General features: G+C 42.2%; 2 protein-coding genes across 2 annotated transcripts in view; one reads left to right on the top strand and one right to left on the bottom strand.

Annotated features, from left to right (window-relative positions):
• sertad4 (SERTA domain containing 4) overlaps positions 1-15,503 on the top strand; it is a gene marked incomplete at both ends in the record, with an annotated part of 29,070 nt that extends 13,567 nt beyond the window's left edge. Inside the window, 1 exon segment of the mRNA XM_084310330.1 lies at positions 15,425-15,503. Coding sequence (XP_084166456.1) covers positions 15,425-15,503 — 79 coding nt within the window.
• Positions 15,105-17,016, bottom strand: LOC311225515 (uncharacterized protein). The gene is made up of 2 exons (XM_084310831.1): positions 16,941-17,016; positions 15,105-16,104 (listed from the first exon to the last, which is right to left on the bottom strand). The coding sequence occupies exon 2, from the start codon at positions 16,022-16,024 to the stop codon at positions 15,689-15,691; it is 336 nt and encodes a 111-aa protein (XP_084166957.1). The 5' UTR covers positions 16,025-16,104; positions 16,941-17,016; the 3' UTR covers positions 15,105-15,688.
• Positions 17,017-22,515: the final 5,499 nt, after the last annotated feature.

Below are 22,515 nucleotides of genomic sequence, written 5' to 3'. Positions count from 1 at the left end.
GAAGAGGGGAGCTGTCATTTGTCAACAAGGAACTTTGGCAGCTCGCCGTTGCCATGGCAACTGTCTGTTGGCAAGGGCTGGTTTTGCATCACAAGGTCCTCAAATTGGTTCCAAAGCCTCGCAGCCCCCCCTCTCCCCCATTCTCACCCAGCCCACCTCCGCTGCAGAGATCACCCCCCCCCCCCCCCCAGCCCACCTCCGCTGTAGAGATCACCCCCCCCCCCTTCACCCAGCCCACCTCCGCTGCAGAGATCACCCACCCCCCCCTGCCCCCCCCCCCTCACCCAGCCCACCTCCGCAGCACAGAGCTTCAAAGACATTGTCAGGGTTTCTTTCTGCCTCTTCCACCCCAGAGAGAGAGAGAGAGAGAGAGAGAGAGAGAGAGAGAGAATTCGTCCGTTTCCTTCAAGACTTCCCTCAAGTTTCCTCATTAGCAGAAAGACGTCTGCTTCCTGTACCGTTTGATATATGGCACGAGAAAACGCTCTGTACGCAGCGAGACACTGACTGCGCGTCCTCGTGCGTCCGCGGCGCTGGAGAAGCGGTATTCTGTTCACAATGTATCCGGAATGAATACGCGGTCGTCATGTTGTTGTTCGCTGGTAGGAGCCGATGTACCTGCTGTGAGTAAGGATGACGATTAAATGATTAAAATCCAGGGCGGCCGGGTAGTGCAGCGGAGTAAGCGGCTGTCTACCACCACAGAGACAGTGGGATCGAATCCAGCTGTGGTGCTTCCGGGTTGGCCGACCGTCCACACTAACACAATTGGCGGTGTTAGAGGGTGGGAAACCCGGCGAGGGTGGGTCCTGGTCGTTGTAAACAGCGACTCCTACAGTTCGGTCGGGGCGCCTGCACAGCGAGGTCGGATCCTGGGGGAGGTAGTGTGACCTTCCACACGGTACACTCTCCCAGTGAGAGTCCGTGCTGCCAGGTGAAAAAGAAGCGGTGGGCTGGGTGGGCAGCTACGTGGCGTAGTGGGCAAGGCGCTCGCCACGAAATGCTGGAGACGCTGGGCTTGTCAGTTCGAGCCCAGCGCTCCACATTTGCTTTCAGTTTAGCTGGTCGTCCACAGTAATACACATTGGCCGTATTAGGGGGTGGGAAACTGATGGGTGGGGATCGGGCGTTGTGGACAGCGACTCCTACAGGTCGGTAGAATCAGGAAGTGTCGGGGGCAGCGTGAGCCTCCCACGCGTTACTCCTCGCCACTGAGAGATCGAGCTGCGCAGGTGAAAAGATGCGACTGCTGTTACCTCAAGTACCGGAGGGGACTTGTGCTATGTATGACTTAGTCCACATTGCAGCCGGCTTGTGGGAGGCAAGAAACAGCGTTCGTGACAGGGGAGGGTTGAATTGGATGATACGAAATTGGGATGGGAGAAAATATAGAAAATGGGAGAAAAAGTGAATAAAAAAAAAAAAAAAGCGGTGGGCTGGCTACACGTGTCGGAGGAAGCATGTGATAGTCTCCGCCCTCCCAGACCGACGGTAGGGGGGTAGAGTGTGCAACGACCAGGAAGGGGATTGGGAACTGGCATAACGACTAACACTGGGAGGGGAGAAAAACAGAAAAAGAAGGGGGGAAAAGATAATCCAATGAAAAATTATTCAAATCCATGGCCTCCAATTAATTACAAACCAATAATCTCAGAAAGTACTTGTGTAAAATGAGTTAATTAATTAATAACAAAACGACAACAAGAAAGCTCAACCATTTCACTACCACACTACAGGTTAACCTTTCACTACACAACACTAGACCTTCTGTAGTGTGGCAGTGAAAGGGTTAACCTTCTGTAGTGTGGTAGTGAAAGGTTAACTGTCTGTAGTGTGGTAGTGAAAGGGGTAACCTTCTGTAGTGTGGTAGTGAAAGGGTTAACCTTCTGTAGTGTGGTTGTGAAAGGGTTAATGTCCCCTAATATTAGAGTATATTTATTTTTACAGATATAGATACATGTATGTATATAGTGTGTACAGTGTCATTATACGGTGTTATAAACTATGTAGGTATGAATATAGTGTAAGACAGATGTGGCCAGTAGATACAGTACAAGGGACTAAACACGTTTAGCAATTATGCCACAACAATGTTTCAAAACCACTCTCAAAGAGCACCTACGGGAGACTGCAATTCGAAACTGGCCCCTGTAAATGTACAGTAAATGTCCTAACCCAATAATACACAAGACCCTCTTCTTGGGACCAAGTAAGGTTTCGTCGATATTCCAATGTACAGTTTTGCTTGTACAGTTGTAGTTTCCTCCCCCTCAAATGTATAATTATATTTTAGAAACTCTGTCTGTAAATAAACAGTACTGTATATTTGTATGTCATAAATGTCTGGATGTAGCAGTACTGTCTACCTGTATGTCATGTATGTCATAAATGTTATGATGAATTGAAAATGGGGGACCCTGATGTAAACAAGACGAAAGTCTTTCTCTGGTCTGCATCCCCTTAACAATTGTGTGTATTGAGCCGTACCCATTCTGCAATCTGTTAATAAAAATTGCAATCAATCAATTAACCAATAAGTATGCATTGAGTCTAGACAACAGAGTGCCACAGAATTCTGGAGTAGGTTGTGTAGTTCAACGAGGTGACATCCGAGTGAAAGGAGCTGTCCCTGAGCCTGCTGGTCCTGGAATGGAGATTCCTGTAGCGCCTCCCAGAGGGGAGGAGGGTAAACAGTCTGTGGTTGGGGTGAGAGGGGTCCTCAACGATTAAGCATTACATCACGTGCAGGAGTGTGTTATAGGAATTAGATCATGCCTAGGGATGGTTGTTAGACCCCCCTAGGCATGATCTAATTCATATAACACACGACTACAAGTGGTGTAATGTATCTTATCTTATACAATGGCCGAACCGTATTGCTATAGAATAAACACACAGTAAATCAAGCATAATGGAGATTTATTCACAAAACCATCCAGAGAAAGTAGATCCACTAGTTACAGGGTTCTCAACCTTTCTGCTGCCAAGGCACCCGTGTCCAATAAAATATTCCAGGGCACCCCTACATACGATAGACTTTTCCGATCCTGTCTTTTTTGCTACAATGATGACAAAAGTGCTTGCTTTCAAGCTGCACACTTTTCCATAAAAATAGCATATTTGGATAAGTGACCATTTCTCAAAAACTGAAAATCAAGTATTTTTTTTTAATACAGAAAAGGATCACTAATGTGCCATCTGTTGCAGCTGCACTGTTCTCCATAAAAATAGCATATTTGGATACGTTTTACCATTTCTCAAAAACAGAAAATCATGTATTTTTTTTAAATACAGAAAAGGATCACCAAGTTACCATTTCACAAAAAATATAAATAAATACAGAAGATAAGCACTTGTTCACTCAGTGGACATTTCTAGCTCAATGAGAGGTCTGCTGCTGCTGGCTAATAATACGGTCAATACGTGGGGAGATCTTTGACAAGGCAACACGCATGTCATCCGCAAGGCTCGACTTGGCCCTATATTTTGTTTTCAGAGCTGTCATGGATGAAAAGCCAGCTTCACACAGATATGTGGTGCTGAATGGTATCAACACCTTAACTGCTGCACGATGAGATACTTGGTACTCAGCACCACACTCTGAATCGAGCTCTCCAGGTGGATGTATCAGATGAGATTTCAATGAGTTCTTCCAAGAGTTTGGATGGAGATGTGTCAGGAAGCTTTGTCTCAATGTTGTCTGTAAAGTTATTTTTTATCCAGAGTAACTTGGTGATCCTTTTCTGTGTTTTATTAAAGGGGAACTATCTTATAAATGGCCTTTTTGAGTGTTTATATATTATATGTTTATATGATCTATGTCTCAAAATTCTCATATTGGCGCATTCTTCCAATTCTCCTCTCACAATATTCACCCTCACTGAACTGAGTCATCTGAAAATGTGATGATTTGTGATGTCAGAGAGACACCGCTGCATGATAATGGAGAGGTACATGATGAGCTGCACACAGTGGTTTAGGAGCCCAGCCTCAAAACGGCTCGAGATCTTGAGGTAGAAAAATGCTGTTTTTGAGGACTTGATTAGAAATACAAAATGAATAAAAAAATATATATATATTACAGAGGTGTTCCATAGACTCACAGGAATTGTGTAAAAGTGCCCAAATAGTGAAAGAAATAGTAAAATAGTTCCCCTTTAAATAATGATTTTCAGATTTTGAGAAATGGTCAAACTTATCCAAATATGGTATTTTCATGGAAAACAGTGCAGCTGCAACATATAGAACTTTAGTGATAATTTTCTGTAATCCAAAAAGAACCATGGGCCCCGTGGGGTCGGGGTGTACAGAGAGGAGAGAACCATTTTGGGTCGGCCGTTCATGCCGGCCAGCGAGCCGGATGTCGGGATATGTTGTTAGCACAATAGCTACCAAGCTAAGCTATGTTATCTACTAACGTTATAAACACAATGTGTACAACGACACAATGATTTACATTATTACAAATATGGTAACGTGGTTAGCTTTAGAGATGGATGGATGGCTATAATCACGGAGCAATAGTGAGGTGAAACAGATACATTTCCATTCGGCTAGTAGTAGCAAGCATATATCTATGGTAGCAAGGCTCTCTGCCTGCCACTAGCTGTGTGACTCTCAGCGCCCCCTGGTGATACCCCTGGTGACCAATACCTGTTGTGACGACATTACACGTGCACATTATAAACCATTGATTAAAATATGCAAGTGCATGTTGATTGTGTTGGGCAGACAAAATGTTTTGATAAAAACGCTAAAACTGGGTCAATTTCAATACTTTTTTTTACAATTCTTCATGAAAGTCACTGTTGGCCTAGTCCACATTGTTTATTGAACAAAAATACAACGTGGAGGTTGCACTTTAATTTTTTTTTTCTATCTCAAGGCACCGAGAACCGCTGCACTATTAGACACCAGAGGGAGCTCCACAAACCATGTTAAACCCAGATAGACAGTACTGCTATATCTATACATTTATGACATACCAGATTTACAAATACAGTACTGATTATGGTTTATTTACATTGAGGTTCTGGGGTCACGTGGAGTGTGTTATACAAAATACCCGCCCCACCTACCAATCTCCTACCTATTCTCCTCCAATGTAGTTTCTTCATCAAATGTATACTCTCTTTTTTAGACTCTTCTTGTACCACAAACAGTACTGTATTTGTAAATCTGGTATGTCATAAATGTATAGATGTAGCAGTACTGTCTATCTGTATGTCGTGTATGTCATATGTTATGATTAATTGAAAATGGGGGACCCTGATGTAAACAAGACGAAAGTCTTTCTCTGGTCTGCATCCCCTTAACAATTGTGTGTATTGAGCCGTACTGTATTGTACCCATTCTGCAATCTGGTAAAACATTTTCAATCAATCAAATCCGACACAAATAAATAATGAAAAGGTCGGCCTTTTTTTTTTTTTTTTTTTTTTTTTTTTTTTTACAATTTCCGCGATTTTTCTTTTGTTTCACAATGAGTCATGACAAATTAATTACATAATCCATGTGTGTATGTAACAAACTAACATATTCCAGTTGACTATCTTTTTTGGAGGATTCGTTCAAAAGCTATTCATACTTCCATTTTTCTATCTATGGCGGATTGATTCAGACAGAAGAAATAAAGTAATTCGGTTGTGGGAGGGATCTGGGGTCACGTGGAGTGTGTTATAGTGTTGTCACGATACTGGAATTTCGACTTCGATACGATACCTTGAAAAGTATCGATACTTCGATACCATTTCGATACCCCAAAAATAAAAAATAAATAAATGTTTTAACAAATTTAGCTTTTGTTGCTGGTTGATTCTCCTCAGCTTCGAGTCTGGTACTATAAGAGAAGATAAATATAACACTTTGTCGTGGAATATATTATCATGTCATTATGAGTCTCTGTTATTTTATCATGTCATACAGCTAGAGTTTCAGTCCAACCAGATTTACTGGTTAATGTGTGTATGTCTCTTTAAGATACTCTATCATTCTCTCAGTCGTAACGAAGTTGCTGTTCCTACCAGCCATAGAGCTATAACCCAAGGTCATGGGAACTGTAAGATGGAGCTGTTTTTCCTTCCAGGCTTAGCCATAACATAGTCGTATTATTAATTTCTCTAACCAGCCATTTTGTTTTCTTCTACGTAATTTCATGTATTCAATTGTATGTCTGACCAGGCCTCTAGGCCAGTCCCCTGTCAGACGCTAGTGGGTTAACATGTCTGCCTCTGGGGGGGTGACTGGTCTGGCAGCGTGGCCACGCTGTCATGAACTTTCTTTATTAAATAAACCTTCTTATTATTATTAATAATGACTCAGAATGATTAATGTAAGCGGCTCATCGTTTGTCCTTTAATAATTTCCATTACAGATGGCGACGAGATGTTTTTTTTAACCGATGGGTGTTGAGGTCGGCCGCCAAACGGACTCTGCAGAAAGGGTGAATCCTGGAATTCCGGGGGAGCGCTGTCTCGAGGCTCCTCCGTGCGAGACACCGAGGGGAGAGAACCAGCTGCGCCGTCCGCTTGGCTGTCACCTCCGGCATGAACCTTGGGGACGTGTGATGAGGAACACTCGGTGAGCTGTTGACATTCTGATTTCTGTTTAAAACATTTTTTGTTTTTAAATTTATAATTAGAGGTCTAAACTAGAACATGGTGCCGGTCAGAGCTATTTTTTAAATGTATATTACTATGTGCTCTGCAGTGGTTATTTTTTTCATTGTATTGGTGTATTACTGTGCTTGGTAGACTGGCGATGGTTTTTTTTCTATAGTTTCTCAATCTTGGTACGTCCCGAATGTATTAGGCAGGGATTAGGCTCGTGCCTTATAGACGGGGTGCGGGTGCCTACCACGAGTATAATAAAATATGTTGACGACGAGAAGAATTAAAAGCGATTTTTTTTTAAATTAGGTTAATATATATTTTAGAGCGATGGGGGTCGAGTTGGCCGCGAGCCGAGGCGCTATGCGGGCAGGTTGAAGTCTTGGGCTTCAGGGAAAGCGCTTTCTTCTCCTCAATACTCCCCCGCACATGATGGGAAGGGAGTGAGGAACCGCTTGCTAGCGTCAGTTTGGCTGCCAACTACGGCTAGAATCCATGGGAGCGTGGGGGAGATATTCGTTGAGCTGGGCATTCTGTTTAGAAGCGGTTATTTATAAAGTAGCCATTCTGTTTAAAAGCGGTTATTTATAAAGAGGCCATTCTGTTTAAAAGCGGTTATGTATAAAGTAGCCATTCTGTTTAAAAGCGGTTATTTATAAAGTGGCCATCCTGTTTAAAAGCGGTTATGTATAAAGTAGCCATTCTGTTTAGAAGCGGTTATTTATAAAGTGGCCATTCTGTTTAAAAGCGGTTATGTATAAAGTAGCCATTCTGTTTAAAAGCGGTTTTTGTTTCTATCTATAAAGTACTTATGCGAGTGGGGTATTGAATATAGGATAATGTGTGTAACCCCCCTGTGTTTCCTTGAGTACTGGGATTTAAGGGGTATGTTCTGGCTGTACGCTGTTTACAGAGCTTTTTGTCTCCGAGTGCTCAGGAGGAACCAATTTTTGGGGGCTACATAATTTGTACATTTTTTTGGGTACCTTTTTTATGGTTTTCCTCTGGACACTTTAAATTAAGAGGTATGTTCCGATAATTAGGCGTGAATTACATTTGTATCCGATATTGTAGGCGTGTGCAGAATGTACTGTGGAGTATAGTGGAAAGGGTTTTAGGCACTGATTCTGGGTTTTTTGGTTGTTTTCCTAACAAGGAGGCGGGAAGTTGGACCGTGCGTGGGATGCCAAAAGATAGGGGGTCAGGGGGTCGTGTGATTAGTTTTCACTGTCTTATCTGGTCATACTGCAGTTTTTCTGAAAAGAAATAAGATAGGGGCATGGTATCCGATAATTAGGCGTGATACGCTACTCCACAGAGCTTTTTTCTCGAAAGTGTTCAGAGGAAACGATTTGTCTGCCACATATTGTGGGTTTTTATTTTCTGTTTGTTTAGAGGGGCCAGAAAGGGGGGCCTGTGGGGTCATGACGGGAGAAGCTAAGAATCTGTTTTTCTGTCTTTTCTCCCACGGTGTGCCCGGGGCTGGATTTTGGGCTCGGTGTCTTTCCGTGTGCGTCACCGTCACCGGCCGTCCCGTCTCCTATCCGCTGGTCTCGCCGGCGACCATCAACTCCGGTGCGCCGGGCATTGGTGTAAAGACCTATAGAGCCTATAAGGAGGTGTTCGAGGGGAAAAAAGCACAATGGCGTGCGGAGGTGCAGGACGGGACGGGCCCACAGCGCATTGGCTGGACGCACGGCGGGGAGACATCGACCTGAGCTCAGGCAAAGTATAGCGCACACTCACATGCACGCACACAGATCGATGGAGATACAGGTACAGCAATATATTAAGGCCATGTGAACAAATCACTGACAATGGGCCTTCTGAAATTTATATTAGTAGCTCCAAAGTTATCATAAAGTGTATAGGGTTTAGGTATACCTTTGAGACTGGGATTTAAATACATTTCAATATATACCCTGTTTTGAATCAACATAAAAAAAAAAAAAGAGAGCAGCCATAAAGGCACAAATATGGGTAATTATTTTTATTAAATACAGGATAGAATAGAAACAAGTGCATACGGTAGCACAGGCTGTGCACGCTGTTATATTACATAGAAATATTTTCCTCTGTCTGTGTAGGCACACACACACACACGTTTACATGCATGCACGCTGTGATAGGGGATAAACAATTCGCTATTTTATCTGCATCGTTTGTGTTTATCTGCATCGTTTGTGTTTATCTGCATCGTTTGTGTGTGTTGACATTGCCATGGGTGAATTTACGTCAGTTAGTATCTTGTTATTGATAGTAGAGCTGGACTGTTTTTGCTCATCATCACATTGTATCAGCCACCAAAATACTCATCAATATTTACATAGATTGACACTTGTGTCTGTGATCAATACATAGCTACTGCCGGAGAAATTGGGCTGCTAAATGAGGATTAGAGATCAGTAACGTTTTGGTGGTGTTCGTTCAGTGATAACAACATTGGCTAAATAGCTAACAAAATGAATACGACATATAGCGTGGCTAACGACACAGAACAACATTAAAACAAGTGCATGCATGATTGTTTACAATAAGCGGGTGGTCAAAGGACTGACATAACGGGTAGATTGCCTGCACACCACGGGGCACACAGGGGTTCCGCGAGGTGCCTGATGGGAATGTTTCTTTAAGAACAACTATTGAACTAAACAAATAGTCTATCTAGTGCTTCATGTGTATACAATAAGTGCTTAATCTAATAACATGAACTAAAAAAAAAGAAGTCGATCAAAATGTCTTCACACGTTTCGTAAAGTTATTATAGGAACTTTATCAACTTGACGTCCGCGGCAGGCGTCATTGCTTTTACCAACAGGGTTCCCAACGCGGCTCTGGTTCGTTATCGTTTACAAGGGAATACAAAGCGGCTGTCGTGATAATCACACAACAATACTTCCGGTCCGGTCGGTGGGCTTCATAATAAAAGTCTAGAACACCGGAAAAGACGGAGCGGTGGGCTTCAAAATAAAAGTCTAAAACACCGGAAAATAAGTTTATTTTGTACAGCGTTTTCCTCCACGAGTACTCGAGTACATCATGTGATCAATCGATCTGGATTATTTTTGCCCATCCCTAGTTTATCCTGTGCAGCAAGTCATATTGCCACACTGCCAGCGAGAGAATGTTTGTTGACATTCCTCATTAGAACATCTGAGATTAGAGTGTACTGGAGGCCCAGAGCGAGGGAGAGGGGTGACCTCTTTAATGCAACAGTAGAGAAACGTTTTGAAGTGTGTGTAAAGGTTAAACGCAGTTGTCATGACAACACGTCGCATGACAACCAGAAGGCGGGTTTATTGTTGAAAAGGATCCCCATTAGCTGTCGCCTGAGCTGAAGTCTCCATTCCAATAGAGAAAGGGACCCAGCCTTAAACTGCACCTGAAGGTAAAATAAGGGGACTGCTTCCGTTCATGAGAGGAGACCTTACCGCCGGAAGTGGAGACCTGCATCTCTGTTGGGGGAGAGGGGCCGACGTCGGACAAGGCAGTCCTGAGAAAGGAGCTGGTTGTTGCGTCGTAGCGGACTGCCTAAACCTTACGGGGAGAGGTGCATCTAAGTAGGGGAAGGAGTGCATCCGAACGGGAGGAGGGTACTCTTAACTGGAAGGAGGTTAAAAGGGTCAAAGCGCTTTATTTAGCTATACATTGTGGCGAGGGGAAGCCACTGTATATATATATATGTATATATATATGTTATGTGTATATATATATATATATATATTGGGGGGAGAGACAGGTATAATGGGGGGGCAGACATCATTATCAACATCAGCTCACATATTTAAGTAGTGCATTCTTAGGTGGTATTTGAAAGACACTTTACTATTCAATTTACTTATGTTCAGTGGGCAGTTATTCCAATGATTGATGGCACGATGAACAACAGTCCTCTTTAAAGATTTTGGTATTGTATGAGAGGGCGCTGTCATCAGGTATCAGCGTAGTATGTGCGTTTCTCTTTAAGAGAGGCACACATTAGCCAGTCAAAACAATTTGGTTATGATCTATGTTGATCCTTGCTATAAGGCCATAAGTGACATTGTTATGGGATCCGTTTTGTTTTCCTTGTAAAGCAGCCATAGTAGTCAGCCTTGCCCGCAGAACAGTACATTTGATTTAAAATTCCTCCTTAAAACTGTGGGGCAATGGTCACTTATGCCTAGGTAGAGAACCCCACTAGCTGAGATCCTGTCATATTTATTGAAAAGGGAACTGGGAAAGCAGCACCACTCAACCAGTCAATATTAAAGTAGATTTATTGGGGAGTCAGTACAGTGGGGCTCAATACACACGGTGATCGAAATGTGTTGGCTTAGCAAAGGGCGATAGAAGGAGTGGTTCAGAGGCAGGATGTTTAGCACACTGCCAGCGAGAGTGGGTTTTTATTTTTTGTTTATTTGGTTTGTCCAGATTCTATTCATATCTGATTTGGCATAGTATGGAATTTTGCCATAACAATGACTGAATGGAGTATATTCTGATTTATGGAGTGATAAAAAGAGATATCCAAAATCCCCTTTGGCTCTAATATGTCGACAAAATGGAGCTATAATTTTGAAAATGGCTTTATCCAATGTTCAGATTTCTGTCCTGGAATTATATGCAAATTAGTGCATATTTAAGTAGAGCAGGCCTCATGTGCATGTTTGAACATACAATTGTGATAAAAAAAAAAAAAGTAGTGTCTTAATGTAAGTAGTGAACTGGGGAAGTTTCAGTGTGATATATATTAGTTCACCTGCAGTGTCTCCCCTTTAAGTTCAGTTCAGTCTTAGACCTGTCCTCTGGTAAGGAGGTGAGAACTACAACATGTCACCCCTGAGTGACAGTGTGATTGAATGACCTTCGTCCAGCTTCAGAATACAGTTTTTTTTATTATTAATTCTTTATTTTCTTTCTCTCTCTTTAATCTTATTCGTATGTCACAGGAGTGCACGTGATGGTGTTCAGTTGTGATTGAGCCATGTACTGATAACATTACAAGTTATTGCTCATATTATATTATAAATCTCCCATAACAATAAGTATCAGAAAGCCTAGGTCAAAAACCTCAGTTGTATTTGAGCTATGTACTGATGGTTTTTTTTTCCTTCTTTCTTTTTTCTGTGGTGGGGTCTTGCTGAACGGTCTCTTCACTCTCCTTGCGGTCGGGCACCCATCTCTGACCAAGAGGAGGACGCGCAGAGGACCACTGTCTGTACCAGGCTTCTGCAGTTACAGCGGTGACACATGGACAGTACTCCGTGACCATCAGCCGAGCATGGACACTGAGACAGTTTCTAGCAGGCCTATTCCATCAGGGCCACAACCAAGGGCCTGAGTGGGGGGACCGACTACAGCTGGTTTCTGTGAAAGTAAGCTGTCCCAATCTGCTCCAGAACTAGGAGGCAGAGGGCCTATCGGCTAGTGAACGATGGGGCGCTAAGACCATCAACCGACAGCTGACTCCAGTCTGATAGGATCAGTGGTCCTGAGATAAAGATCTTAGAGACAGTTTCCAGCAGGTCTAAGCCATTCACCGGACAGGCTCCTTGACCGAGCCACGGCATACATGGACTGCAGAGGGGGGTGCTTGGACCAGCGACCGGGGGAGGGAGAAGAGACCGTTTCCGGGATGAGGCAAGTTTTACCCACAATGCTTAGGTTTGAACCACAATACATGCAGATATTACAGTATCGTCCTAAAAGATGTTAGGTAATGATGTAATGAACTTTCTTTGATTCAGGTGGAGATTTTGTAATATGTTGTGCATTATAATAGTAACCAGTTATTTTTTCATTCTTTGTGAGGAGTCTGCAGATTGTTTTTGTTTTGGCTATCTCCCGGAGAATGCAGTCACGTGTATTCTGTTTTCGCTATGTTATATTTCGTGAGCGCAGTCTATCTTGCAAGGTACTGCCCTGTGTTTTCTTTTGTGATTTCAATTTTTCAGCTTGGTGGTGGGAGAAGTATGGCCTTGACAAAACCAGAGACTGGACACTGTACCCTTGAGTCCTCCGACCATCCGTCTGGGCATTTGCAAAGAGACGCTAATGATGGCTGCTGTTATGACAACTTCTCTTTTGCACGTGCCACGGGGTCTATGCAGAGGACCTTTTGTTTTTTAGATAATAAAAATAGTTTTTGCTGGGTTATTATAATCTGTGTTTGAATGATAATATTTTTTGTTATCTTTATGAAATGATAAATGATTGTGATTAATAATTATCAAGAGGAGGGAACTGTCGTGGAATATATTATCATGTCATTATGAGTCTCTGTTATTTTATCATGTCATACAGCTAGAGTTTCAGTCCAACCAGATTTACTGGTTAATGTGTGTATGTCTCTTTAAGATACTCTATCATTCTCTCAGTCGTAACGAAGTTGCTGTTCCTACCAGCCATAGAGCTATAACCCAAGGTCATGGGAACTGTAAGATGGAGCTGTTTTTCCTTCCAGGCTTAGCCATAACATAGTCGTATTATTAATTTCTCTAACCAGCCATTTTGTTTTCTTCTACGTAATTTCATGTATTCAATTGTATGTCTGACCAGGCCTCTAGGCCAGTCCCCTGTCAGACGCTAGTGGGTTAACATGTCTGCCTCTGGGGGGGTGACTGGTCTGGCAGCGTGGCCACGCTGTCATGAACTTTCTTTATTAAATAAACCTTATTATTATTAATAATGACTCAGAATGATTAATGTAAGCGGCTCATCGTTTGTCCTTTAATAATTTCCATTACAACTTTTAAAACCCTTTGTTTATCTTTAGATCACACATTTAAAAATAACTGTTCATCTCACTTCAATCATTTTTATTGCAAATGCAGAACATGGTATTTTCTCAAGCAGACAGATGTAAACACTGTAATCTGTGTTGCATGTACCTCACAAACTGAACAGTTAGTAACAGTTTTTATTTAAAGATAACGAGAGCAAGCGAGAGAGAGAGGTAGCGGTAGATAGAGAGAGAGAGAGCGAGAGGTAGCGGTAGATGGAGAGAGACAGAGAGAGAGAGGCTATGCTCGGAGCATTTTAGTAATGTTACATTTTCAACAAGATTGCTGCTATTTAAACACTTGGTGGAAACGGGGTAACGTTAACCTTATGTCGACTGTAGTATTGTATGACCTCGACATAACGTTTACACGTTAACGTTACTCCGTTTCCATGCAGTATTTATAACGGTGGCCAGCTAAGCTAAGGGAGCTAACTGCTAGCAGTAGCTAACGTTAGCTGGTAGCTGTAACGTTACAACGAATCAGCTGTTGATATTATGCGCCATCAGTAGACAACGTATCATGTATTAAACTAGAGTTAATGGTTTAATGCTTCAGTCACAGTGACGTTGAAAGAGCAGCTGTCACGAACCTCTTTAATTTCTTTATGGAGATCCACGCTGGCACTGCTCTGTAACACCGCTTGCAAATAGCATTGGGGAAGCTTTAGCTTGTCCTTCGTTGTTTACTTCAAACCCGAAGTACCTCCAAACAGCACTTCTGCTGTTTTCTTTATCCACAAGCACAAGTTGCGGAGGCTCTGCATTTGCCATCATTTTCAGCTAAAAGCTCTTGTTTACAAATACAAACTGAAGACTGCTCTGTGAGGGGGAGGGCTGGACTCGGAGCAGGCGGAACAGCGCGTCAACAACTTGCTGTAGAACACTCGCCAGCTGGTACCGATACTGCAGAAAGTATCGGTATTTCGGGAAATGAGTATCGAAGCAGTTTTAAATATTCAGTATCGATATGTATCGATACTTCGATTTTTGACAACACTAGTGTGTTATACTCAATAACAACCGGCAACTTCACTGTTTCAGCCAATCAGAATCAAGAAATGTGCATGCCATTGTATAACACTGTTTTCACTGCCTGGGGCAGAGCAGTAGAAACCAGACTGTGGTAATATTAATAATTCATTACATTTATATAGCGCTTTTCTAGACACTCGAAAGCGCTCCCCACAATGTACAGTAGGGTTCAAATTGCCTCCTTCACCACCACTGGTAGCACCCAACCTTGGGCTATGCAGGCTCAATGGCTGCCATACACTGGCACCAGGCACACATCACACCACACAATGGCTGAACGGCTCAGGAGACAGGGATTGATATCTGCCAATTAAGGTCCCTGAGTTTGCTCTGAACAGGTCAAATCTGCATTTTTGCTATAATGGAATGAACTCCAACAGTCCTTAAGCTTGAGATTTTCCGCTCTGTTGTAGAGTTTAAAACCGTACGAGTCTTATCGTTATGGTTTTATATGCTGTGTGATTTTATATTCCTTTTTTGCTTAACTCTGTGGTGACTGTAAATGAGGGAAACCTCAGTTGCCTCCTCGAGTTTAAATAAAGGTTTGAAAGGAAATTAAATGTAAAACATTTACAGATTGTAGGGTTTCCTCAGTTAACCTGTGATTTAGGTCGAAACGATTTAGTTCGATCATCTTTATTGACCTCTGAACACACAGTCACACTGGCATCTGAGAGAAAGCCTCAGATTGTTCTTAGTGATTAACAGTAACAAACAGATTAACAATTTGATCGTAAAACAACAACAAAACGTAGCTATGCTAACTTACAGACTCAGATTTGATTGCTACATTATACCAAAGCTACGGATAATACAAAATGAAAATAAAAATCAACCCAGATCTATCGAACAATAGCAAAGCATTTCTTGAGTCGCACACGTCAAGTCAACTCTTTATGTACGAGCGACGAGGCTTTGATCATTTCCAGTCCCTGATGTCTGCGTCATTGAGGCTTCGGGCGATTGGGTGATTGTCTGCATCAGTGAAGATGTAGTGCTGGGTGCTGTGATCATCCAGCGGACCGCAGAAGAGCTCCATCATCTCCCCCTGGCCCTGCAGGGTGATGTGGGCCTGGGAGCCCTGGTACCGCCAGTAGTTGACCACGAGGTGGTGGAGACACACCAGCAGGCCCTTCCCCACTGCTCCGCTTTGCTCCAGGTGAGTCTTCACCTCCAGGAGCCTCTCCAGGGTCACGTCGTGGCCCAGGTCGACCCTCCGTGGAGGCTGGATCAGCACACTGCGACGCGGCTGGACGGGGGAGTAGGTCAGGTGGAGCTCACCTCACATGATCCTCAGCTCCACGTTGCTCAAGCCTCCCTGGACATCGCTCAAGATCCGCCGCGCCTTGGCCAGACAGGAGTCAAACTCGTCCCGGCAGCGGTGGCCGCAGAAGTGAGTCTCCAGGACGTCCGAGAGCGTCAGCCTGGAGCTGGAGCTGTAGACCTTCTGCTGGAACTCCGGCCCGTCTTCGCCGAGGTGGATGGTGTAGTGGAGGGAAGGCGTGCCGGCCACGAAGCGCACCAGCTGCACGTCAGCGAGACGTCCCGGAGCTTGGCCGGAGGCAGCCGCTCCGCGACCCTCGCATGGCGTGCCGTAGCGTGGCTTCCAGGACCGCATCGAGGACGCCCTCCTGGCGGAGTTTGACCTTCGCTGAGAGCAGGCCGTCCAGGTCCAGAGAGGGAACGGTGAAGGTTCTCCTGGAACGCATTAAACATAGTCAGAACAACTCCGTTGCTGAAATAGTTCCCGGCCAACATAAGGACCTGTGTTGGTTCCGCCCCGGTCTGTGTGATGCTACAACACGGTAAATTAAAAAGTCAAACTTTATCTCCCGTTAACAGTTTTCCCCCAGATTTCATAATAAAACATAAGATGACATGGCATTTTATCTTTCCTGTCTATGGCATTTTTAAGACCTCTGAAAGATGGATTTAAGACATTTTAAAGACAAATTAAGGCCTTAATTATTGATAAACAAATGTAAGACTTTTTAAGGATCCGCGGACACCCTGTTGAAATAGTTTCTTTTAACAATAGGCACATTAGATCAACAGGCAACAACAAAACAACCTACTTTTATTAAACATTCTATTAAACATTCTGATATTTTCACAGGTCTCGTGCCACCGTCAGTGTCAACTAAACGAGCGCTCAGAAGACGGACAAGTAATATTGACGTACAGAGATTGAGAGTTTCCAGTGTGACACTGAGACAGGCACTTTCTGATCATATGGAATAACGTTACTATTCGTTTGGGGAATATATATATATTTGTTTTTACTTGTCCAGTCTAATTAGTCTCGCCACAGTTTTATAATGAACAAAAAAATATATATATATTTTTTTAAATATAAAGTCTGCCAATAGGGATGTATCGGTAGTATTTAGTGTTTCCCTTATATGCTGGTGAATTAGGACCACCGCTGCTATGAACTAAACTATTAAAAAGAAATATATATATATATATATATATAAAAAAAAATTTAAATAAATAATATATATTTTTTATCATTTCATTTGTAAAAGACTGACCTGAGGAAAAGGCTGCAGGGAGACCATCCTCCTCCTCCTCCTCTCGGCTGCACCAGGGCCTCCTAGTTAGAATAGTGGCGAGTATCCCCGCCAGTCCCTGATGTCTGCGTCATTGAGGCTTTGGGCGATTGGGTGTACCGTAGCATGGCTTCCAGGACCGCATCGAGGACGCCCGCCTGGCGGAGTGTGACCCCTCGCTGAGAGCAGGCCGTCCAGGTCCAGAGAGGGAAGGGTGAAGGTTCTCCTGGAACGCATTAAACATAGTCAGAAAACATATATACTATAAATACATCTAAATGATCAGAGGTTATTTTGGAGACGGGTGATCTAGAATCAGATAAAACATCCTGGGCCCTCATTTATCAATGGTGCGTACGCACAGATATGTGCGTAACCCGTGCGTACGATCATTTCTAAGCAATGTGTGGGACTTATCAATTTGAACGTGTGCTTGACTTTGTGCTCAGGCCGTGCGTACCTAGCGCCCAGCGGTAGAATATGAAGACTGCAGACGGACGGCATTATGCTTTCATCCGTTTCATGCATTAGTTTCAACAATGACGTGTTCTGTATGACCCGTAATTCACTATAGTGCATTGTAAAATAGCGACATTAGTGTAATTATTGTCAAACCCTAAATAGCATTTGGAATAGGTATTTCCGAATGAATTCAGCCTGGTTAGTTATTATAGGAATACTTCCCGCGGTGTGCGCTCAGATGTTTTCAGAGATATAGGGCATGTCTATTTGCAGAGAACATAATAATATTAAGTAAGAGTTCGCTACCCGAGACACATTCTCCTTGATTTGTACCGCAATTTGAGACCCACATTGGAGCGTGGAGCAAATTTGGCTGATAAAGTCGTGGCCGGGAGGAACACGACTCATTCAGGCCTAATTGTATTTAATTCAATTGTAATGTTATTACTGGGGAATCTATAATTAAAACATCACTTAAATGCAGATCAGGGTTATCCACTGACTGAAGCCATAATGACTGACCAGAACCACGGGCTCACGAGCGCACAATAGGCATTGTTGACAACTTCATTGGATTTATTTATTCTCTAAAAATATCTATATAATCATACGATTAAATATTGTTTAAAATAAAACGCTAAATACTATTGTTCTGTGTGTCATGTTTCCAAATAAGATTGTTCACAACGGGAAATGCTGTATACGTTGAATTAGTTGGTTAGACCAGTGGTTCCCAAAGTCGGGGTCGCGACCCAAAGGTGGGCCGCGAGCAGCCACGGGAGGGCCGCGAGATGATTTAAAAAAGAAAAAAAAAAAAGGCCACTGAACTTAGAAACAGGCCAGGACAGTGTTTCTAGTTGTATTCTAAAATTCTATTCTATTGTATTCTAAAATGTGACTATATGGTTTTATATTAACTTAATAAATAAACAAAAATGAAAAATCTACTTATTTAGAAACAGGCCAGGACAGTGTTTCTAGTTGTATTCTAAAATTCTATTCTATTGTATTCTAAAATGTGACTATATGGTTTTATATTAACTTAATAAATAAACAAAAATGAAAAATCTACTTATTTCAACGAACATTTCAAACTAAATAACAGATTATGCACATAAAACACTGAAAACAACCGAAGCAACAATAGTATTTTAATGAGGCTATTATTATCATTATTATTATTTTGCAACAAGTTAGCCCTCTCATAAATAGCACATATAAATGAATAACTAACTTGAACTAACTTAATAGGTTTGAAGTGATATTTGGCTTAAAAAATCGGTCATCTGGAGAAAAAAAGAAAAAAAAAAAAAAAGGCCTGACGATGTGCATTGGGCCGTGGCTCTCTGACGCCTTATTTTCTGGGTCCCGGCCTGAAAAGTTTGGGAACCCCTGGGTTAGACCTCGGTGATCAATCTCGCTCTCAGTGAAGTTTCTCAGAGTTCGCTCGGGTAAGACCATTATTTCACATCCCATGGGGGTGTTTCATGACCATAATTATATGGATAATCGTGCACGAGCATAGACGTTAAGAACAAATGGTATTTATCAATACAGAGTGTGCGTGGGACGCCCGCCTGGCGGAGTGTGACCCCTCGCTGAGAGCAGGCCGTCCAGGTCCAGAGAGGGAACGGTGAAGGTTCTCCTGGAACGCATTAAACATCGTCAGAACACTCCGTTGCTGAAATAGTTCCCGGCCAACATAAGGACCCGTGTTGGTTCCGCCCCGGTCTGCGTGATGCTACAACACGGTAAATAAAAAGTCAAACTTTATCTCCCGTTAACCGTTTTCCCCCAGATTACATAATAAAACATAAGATGACATGGCATTTTATCTTTCCTGTCTATGGCATTTTTAAGACTTATGAAAGATGGATTTAAGACATTTTAAAGACAAATTAAGGCCTTAATTATTGATAAACAAATGTATGACTTTTTAAGGATCCGCGGACACCCTGTTGAAATAATTTCTTTTAACAATAGGCACATTAGATCAACAGGTAACAACAAAACAACCTACTTTTATTAAACATTCTGATATTTTCACAGGTCTCGTGCCACCGTCAGTGTCAACTAAACGAGCGCTCAGAAGACGGACAAGTAATATTGACGTACAGAGATTGAGTTTCCAGTGTGACACTGAGACAGGCACTTTCTGATCATATGGAATAACGTTACTATTCGTTTGGGGAATATATATATATTTTTGTTTTTACTTGTCCAGTCTAATTAGTCTCGCCACAGTTTTATAATGAACAAAAAAAATATATATATTTTTTTTAAATATAAAGTCTGCCAATAGGGATGTATCGGTAGTATTTAGTGTTTCCCTTATATGCTGGTGAATTAGGACCACCGCTGCTATGAACTAAACTATTAAAAAGAAATATATATATATATATATATATATATATATATAAAAAAAATATTTAAATAAATAATATATATTTTTTATCATTTCATTTGTAAAAGACTGACCTGAGGAAAAGGCTGCAGGGAGACCATCCTCCTCCTCCTCCTCCTCCTCACCTCTCCTCCTCCTCCTCCTCTCGGCTGCACCTGGGCCTCCTAGTTAGTATAGTGGCGAGTATCCCCGCCAGTCCCTGATGTCTGCGTCATTGAGGCTTTGGGCGATTGGGTGTACCGTAGCGTGGCTTCCAGGACCGCATCGAGGACGCCCGCCTGGCGGAGTGTGACCCCTCGCTGAGAGCAGGCCGTCCAGGTCCAGAGAGGGAAGGGTGAAGGTTCTCCTGGAACGCATTAAACATAGTCAGAAAACATATATACTATAAATACATCTAAATGATCAGAGGTTATTTTGGAGACGGGTGATCTAGAATCAGATAAAACATCCTGGGCCCTCATTTATCAATGGTGCGTACGCACAGATATGTGCGTAACCCGTGCGTACGATCATTTCTAAGCAATGTGTGGGACTTATCAATTTGAACGTGTGCTTGACTTTGTGCTCAGGCCGTGCGTACCTAGCGCCCAGCGGTAGAATATGAAGACTGCAGACGGACGGCATTATGCTTTCATCCGTTTCATGCATTAGTTTCAACAATGACGTGTTCTGTATGACCCGTAATTCACTATAGTGCATTGTAAAATAGCGACATTAGTGTAATTATTGTCAAACCCTAAATAGCATTTGGAATAGGTATTTCCGAATGAATTCAGCCTGGTTAGTTATTATAGGAATACTTCCCGCGGTGTGCGCTCAGATGTTTTCAGAGATATAGGGCATGTCTATTTGCAGAGAGAACATAATAATATTAAGTAAGAGTTCGCTACCCGAGACACATTCTCCTTGATTTGTACCGCAATTTGAGACCCACATTGGAGCGTGGAGCAAATTTGGCTGATAAAGTCGTGGCCGGGAGGAACACGACTCATTCAGGCCTAATTGTATTTAATTCAATTGTAATGTTATTACTGGGGAATCTATAATTAAAACATCACTTAAATGCAGATCAGGGTTATCCACTGACTGAAGCCATAATGACTGACCAGAACCACGGGCTCACGAGCGCACAATAGGCATTGTTGACAACTTCATTGGATTTATTTATTCTCTAAAAATATCTATATAATCATACGATTAAATATTGTTTAAAATAAAACGCTAAATACTATTGTTCTGTGTGTCATGTTTCCAAATAAGATTGTTCACAACGGGAAATGCTGTATACGTTGAATTAGTTGGTTAGACCAGTGGTTCCCAAAGTCGGGGTCGCGACCCAAAGGTGGGCCGCGAGCAGCCACGGGAGGGCCGCGAGATGATTTATAAAAAAAAAAAAAAAAAAAAAAAAAGGCCACTGAACTTAGAAACAGGCCAGGACAGTGTTTCTAGTTGTATTCTAAAATTCTATTCTATTGTATTCTAAAATGTGACTATATGGTTTTATATTAACTTAATAAATAAACAAAAATGAAAAATCTACTTATTTAGAAACAGGCCAGGACAGTGTTTCTAGTTGTATTCTAAAATTCTATTCTATTGTATTCTAAAATGTGACTATATGGTTTTATATTAACTTAATAAATAAACAAAAATGAAAAATCTACTTATTTCAACGAACATTTCAAACTAAATAACAGATTATGCACATAAAACACTGAAAACAACCGAAGCAACAATAGTATTTTAATGAGGCTATTATTATTATTTTGCAACAAGTTAGCCCTCTCATAAATAGCACATATAAATGAATAACTAACATGAACTAACTTAATAGGTTTGAAGTGATATTTGGCTTAAAAAATCGGTCACCTGGCAAAAAAAAAAAAAAAAAAAAAAAAAGCCTGACGATGTGCATTGGGCCGTGGCTCTCTGACGCCTTATTTTCTGGGTCCTGGCCTGAAAAGTTTGGGAACCCCTGGGTTAGACCTCGGTGATCAATCTCGCTCTCAGTGAAGTTTCTCAGAGTTCGCTCGGGTAAGACCATTATTTCACATCCCATGGGGGTGTTTCATGACCATAATTATATGGATAATCGTGCACGAGCATAGACGTTAAGAACAAATGGTATTTATCAATACAGAGTGTGCGTGGGACGCCCGCCTGGCGGAGTGTGACCCCTCGCTGAGAGCAGGCCGTCCAGGTCCAGAGAGGGAACGGTGAAGGTTCTCCTGGAACGCATTAAACATAGTCAGAACACTCCGTTGCTGAAATAGTTCCCGGCCAACATAAGGACCCGTGTTGGTTCCGCCCCGGTCTGCGTGATGCTACAACACGGTAAATAAAAAGTCAAACTTTATCTCCCGTTAACCGTTTTCCCCCAGATTACATAATAAAACATAAGATGACATGGCATTTTATCTTTCCTGTCTATGGCATTTTTAAGACTTATGAAAGATGGATTTAAGACATTTTAAAGACAAATTAAGGCCTTAATTATTGATAAACAAATGTAAGACTTTTTAAGGATCCGCGGACACCCTGTTGAAATAATTTCTTTTAACAATAGGCACATTAGATCAACAGGTAACAACAAAACAACCTACTTTTATTAAACATTCTATTAAACATTCTGATATTTTCACAGGTCTCGTGCCACTGTCAGTGTCAACTAAGCGAGCGCTCAGAAGACGG

This window comes from Notolepis coatsorum (genome assembly GCF_963971535.1).
Source record: "Notolepis coatsorum genome assembly, chromosome: 3".
Classification (NCBI taxonomy): domain Eukaryota; kingdom Metazoa; phylum Chordata; class Actinopteri; order Aulopiformes; family Paralepididae; genus Notolepis; species Notolepis coatsorum.
The sequence above is the reverse complement of the archived record's forward strand: the minus strand, read 5'-3'. Positions and strand labels throughout refer to the sequence as shown.

Excerpts from the sequence above, each read along its gene's own strand:
- LOC311225515 (XM_084310831.1), bottom strand. The coding sequence starts at position 16,024 with ATGCGGTCCTGGAAGCCACGCTACGGCACGCCATGCGAGGGTCGCGGA.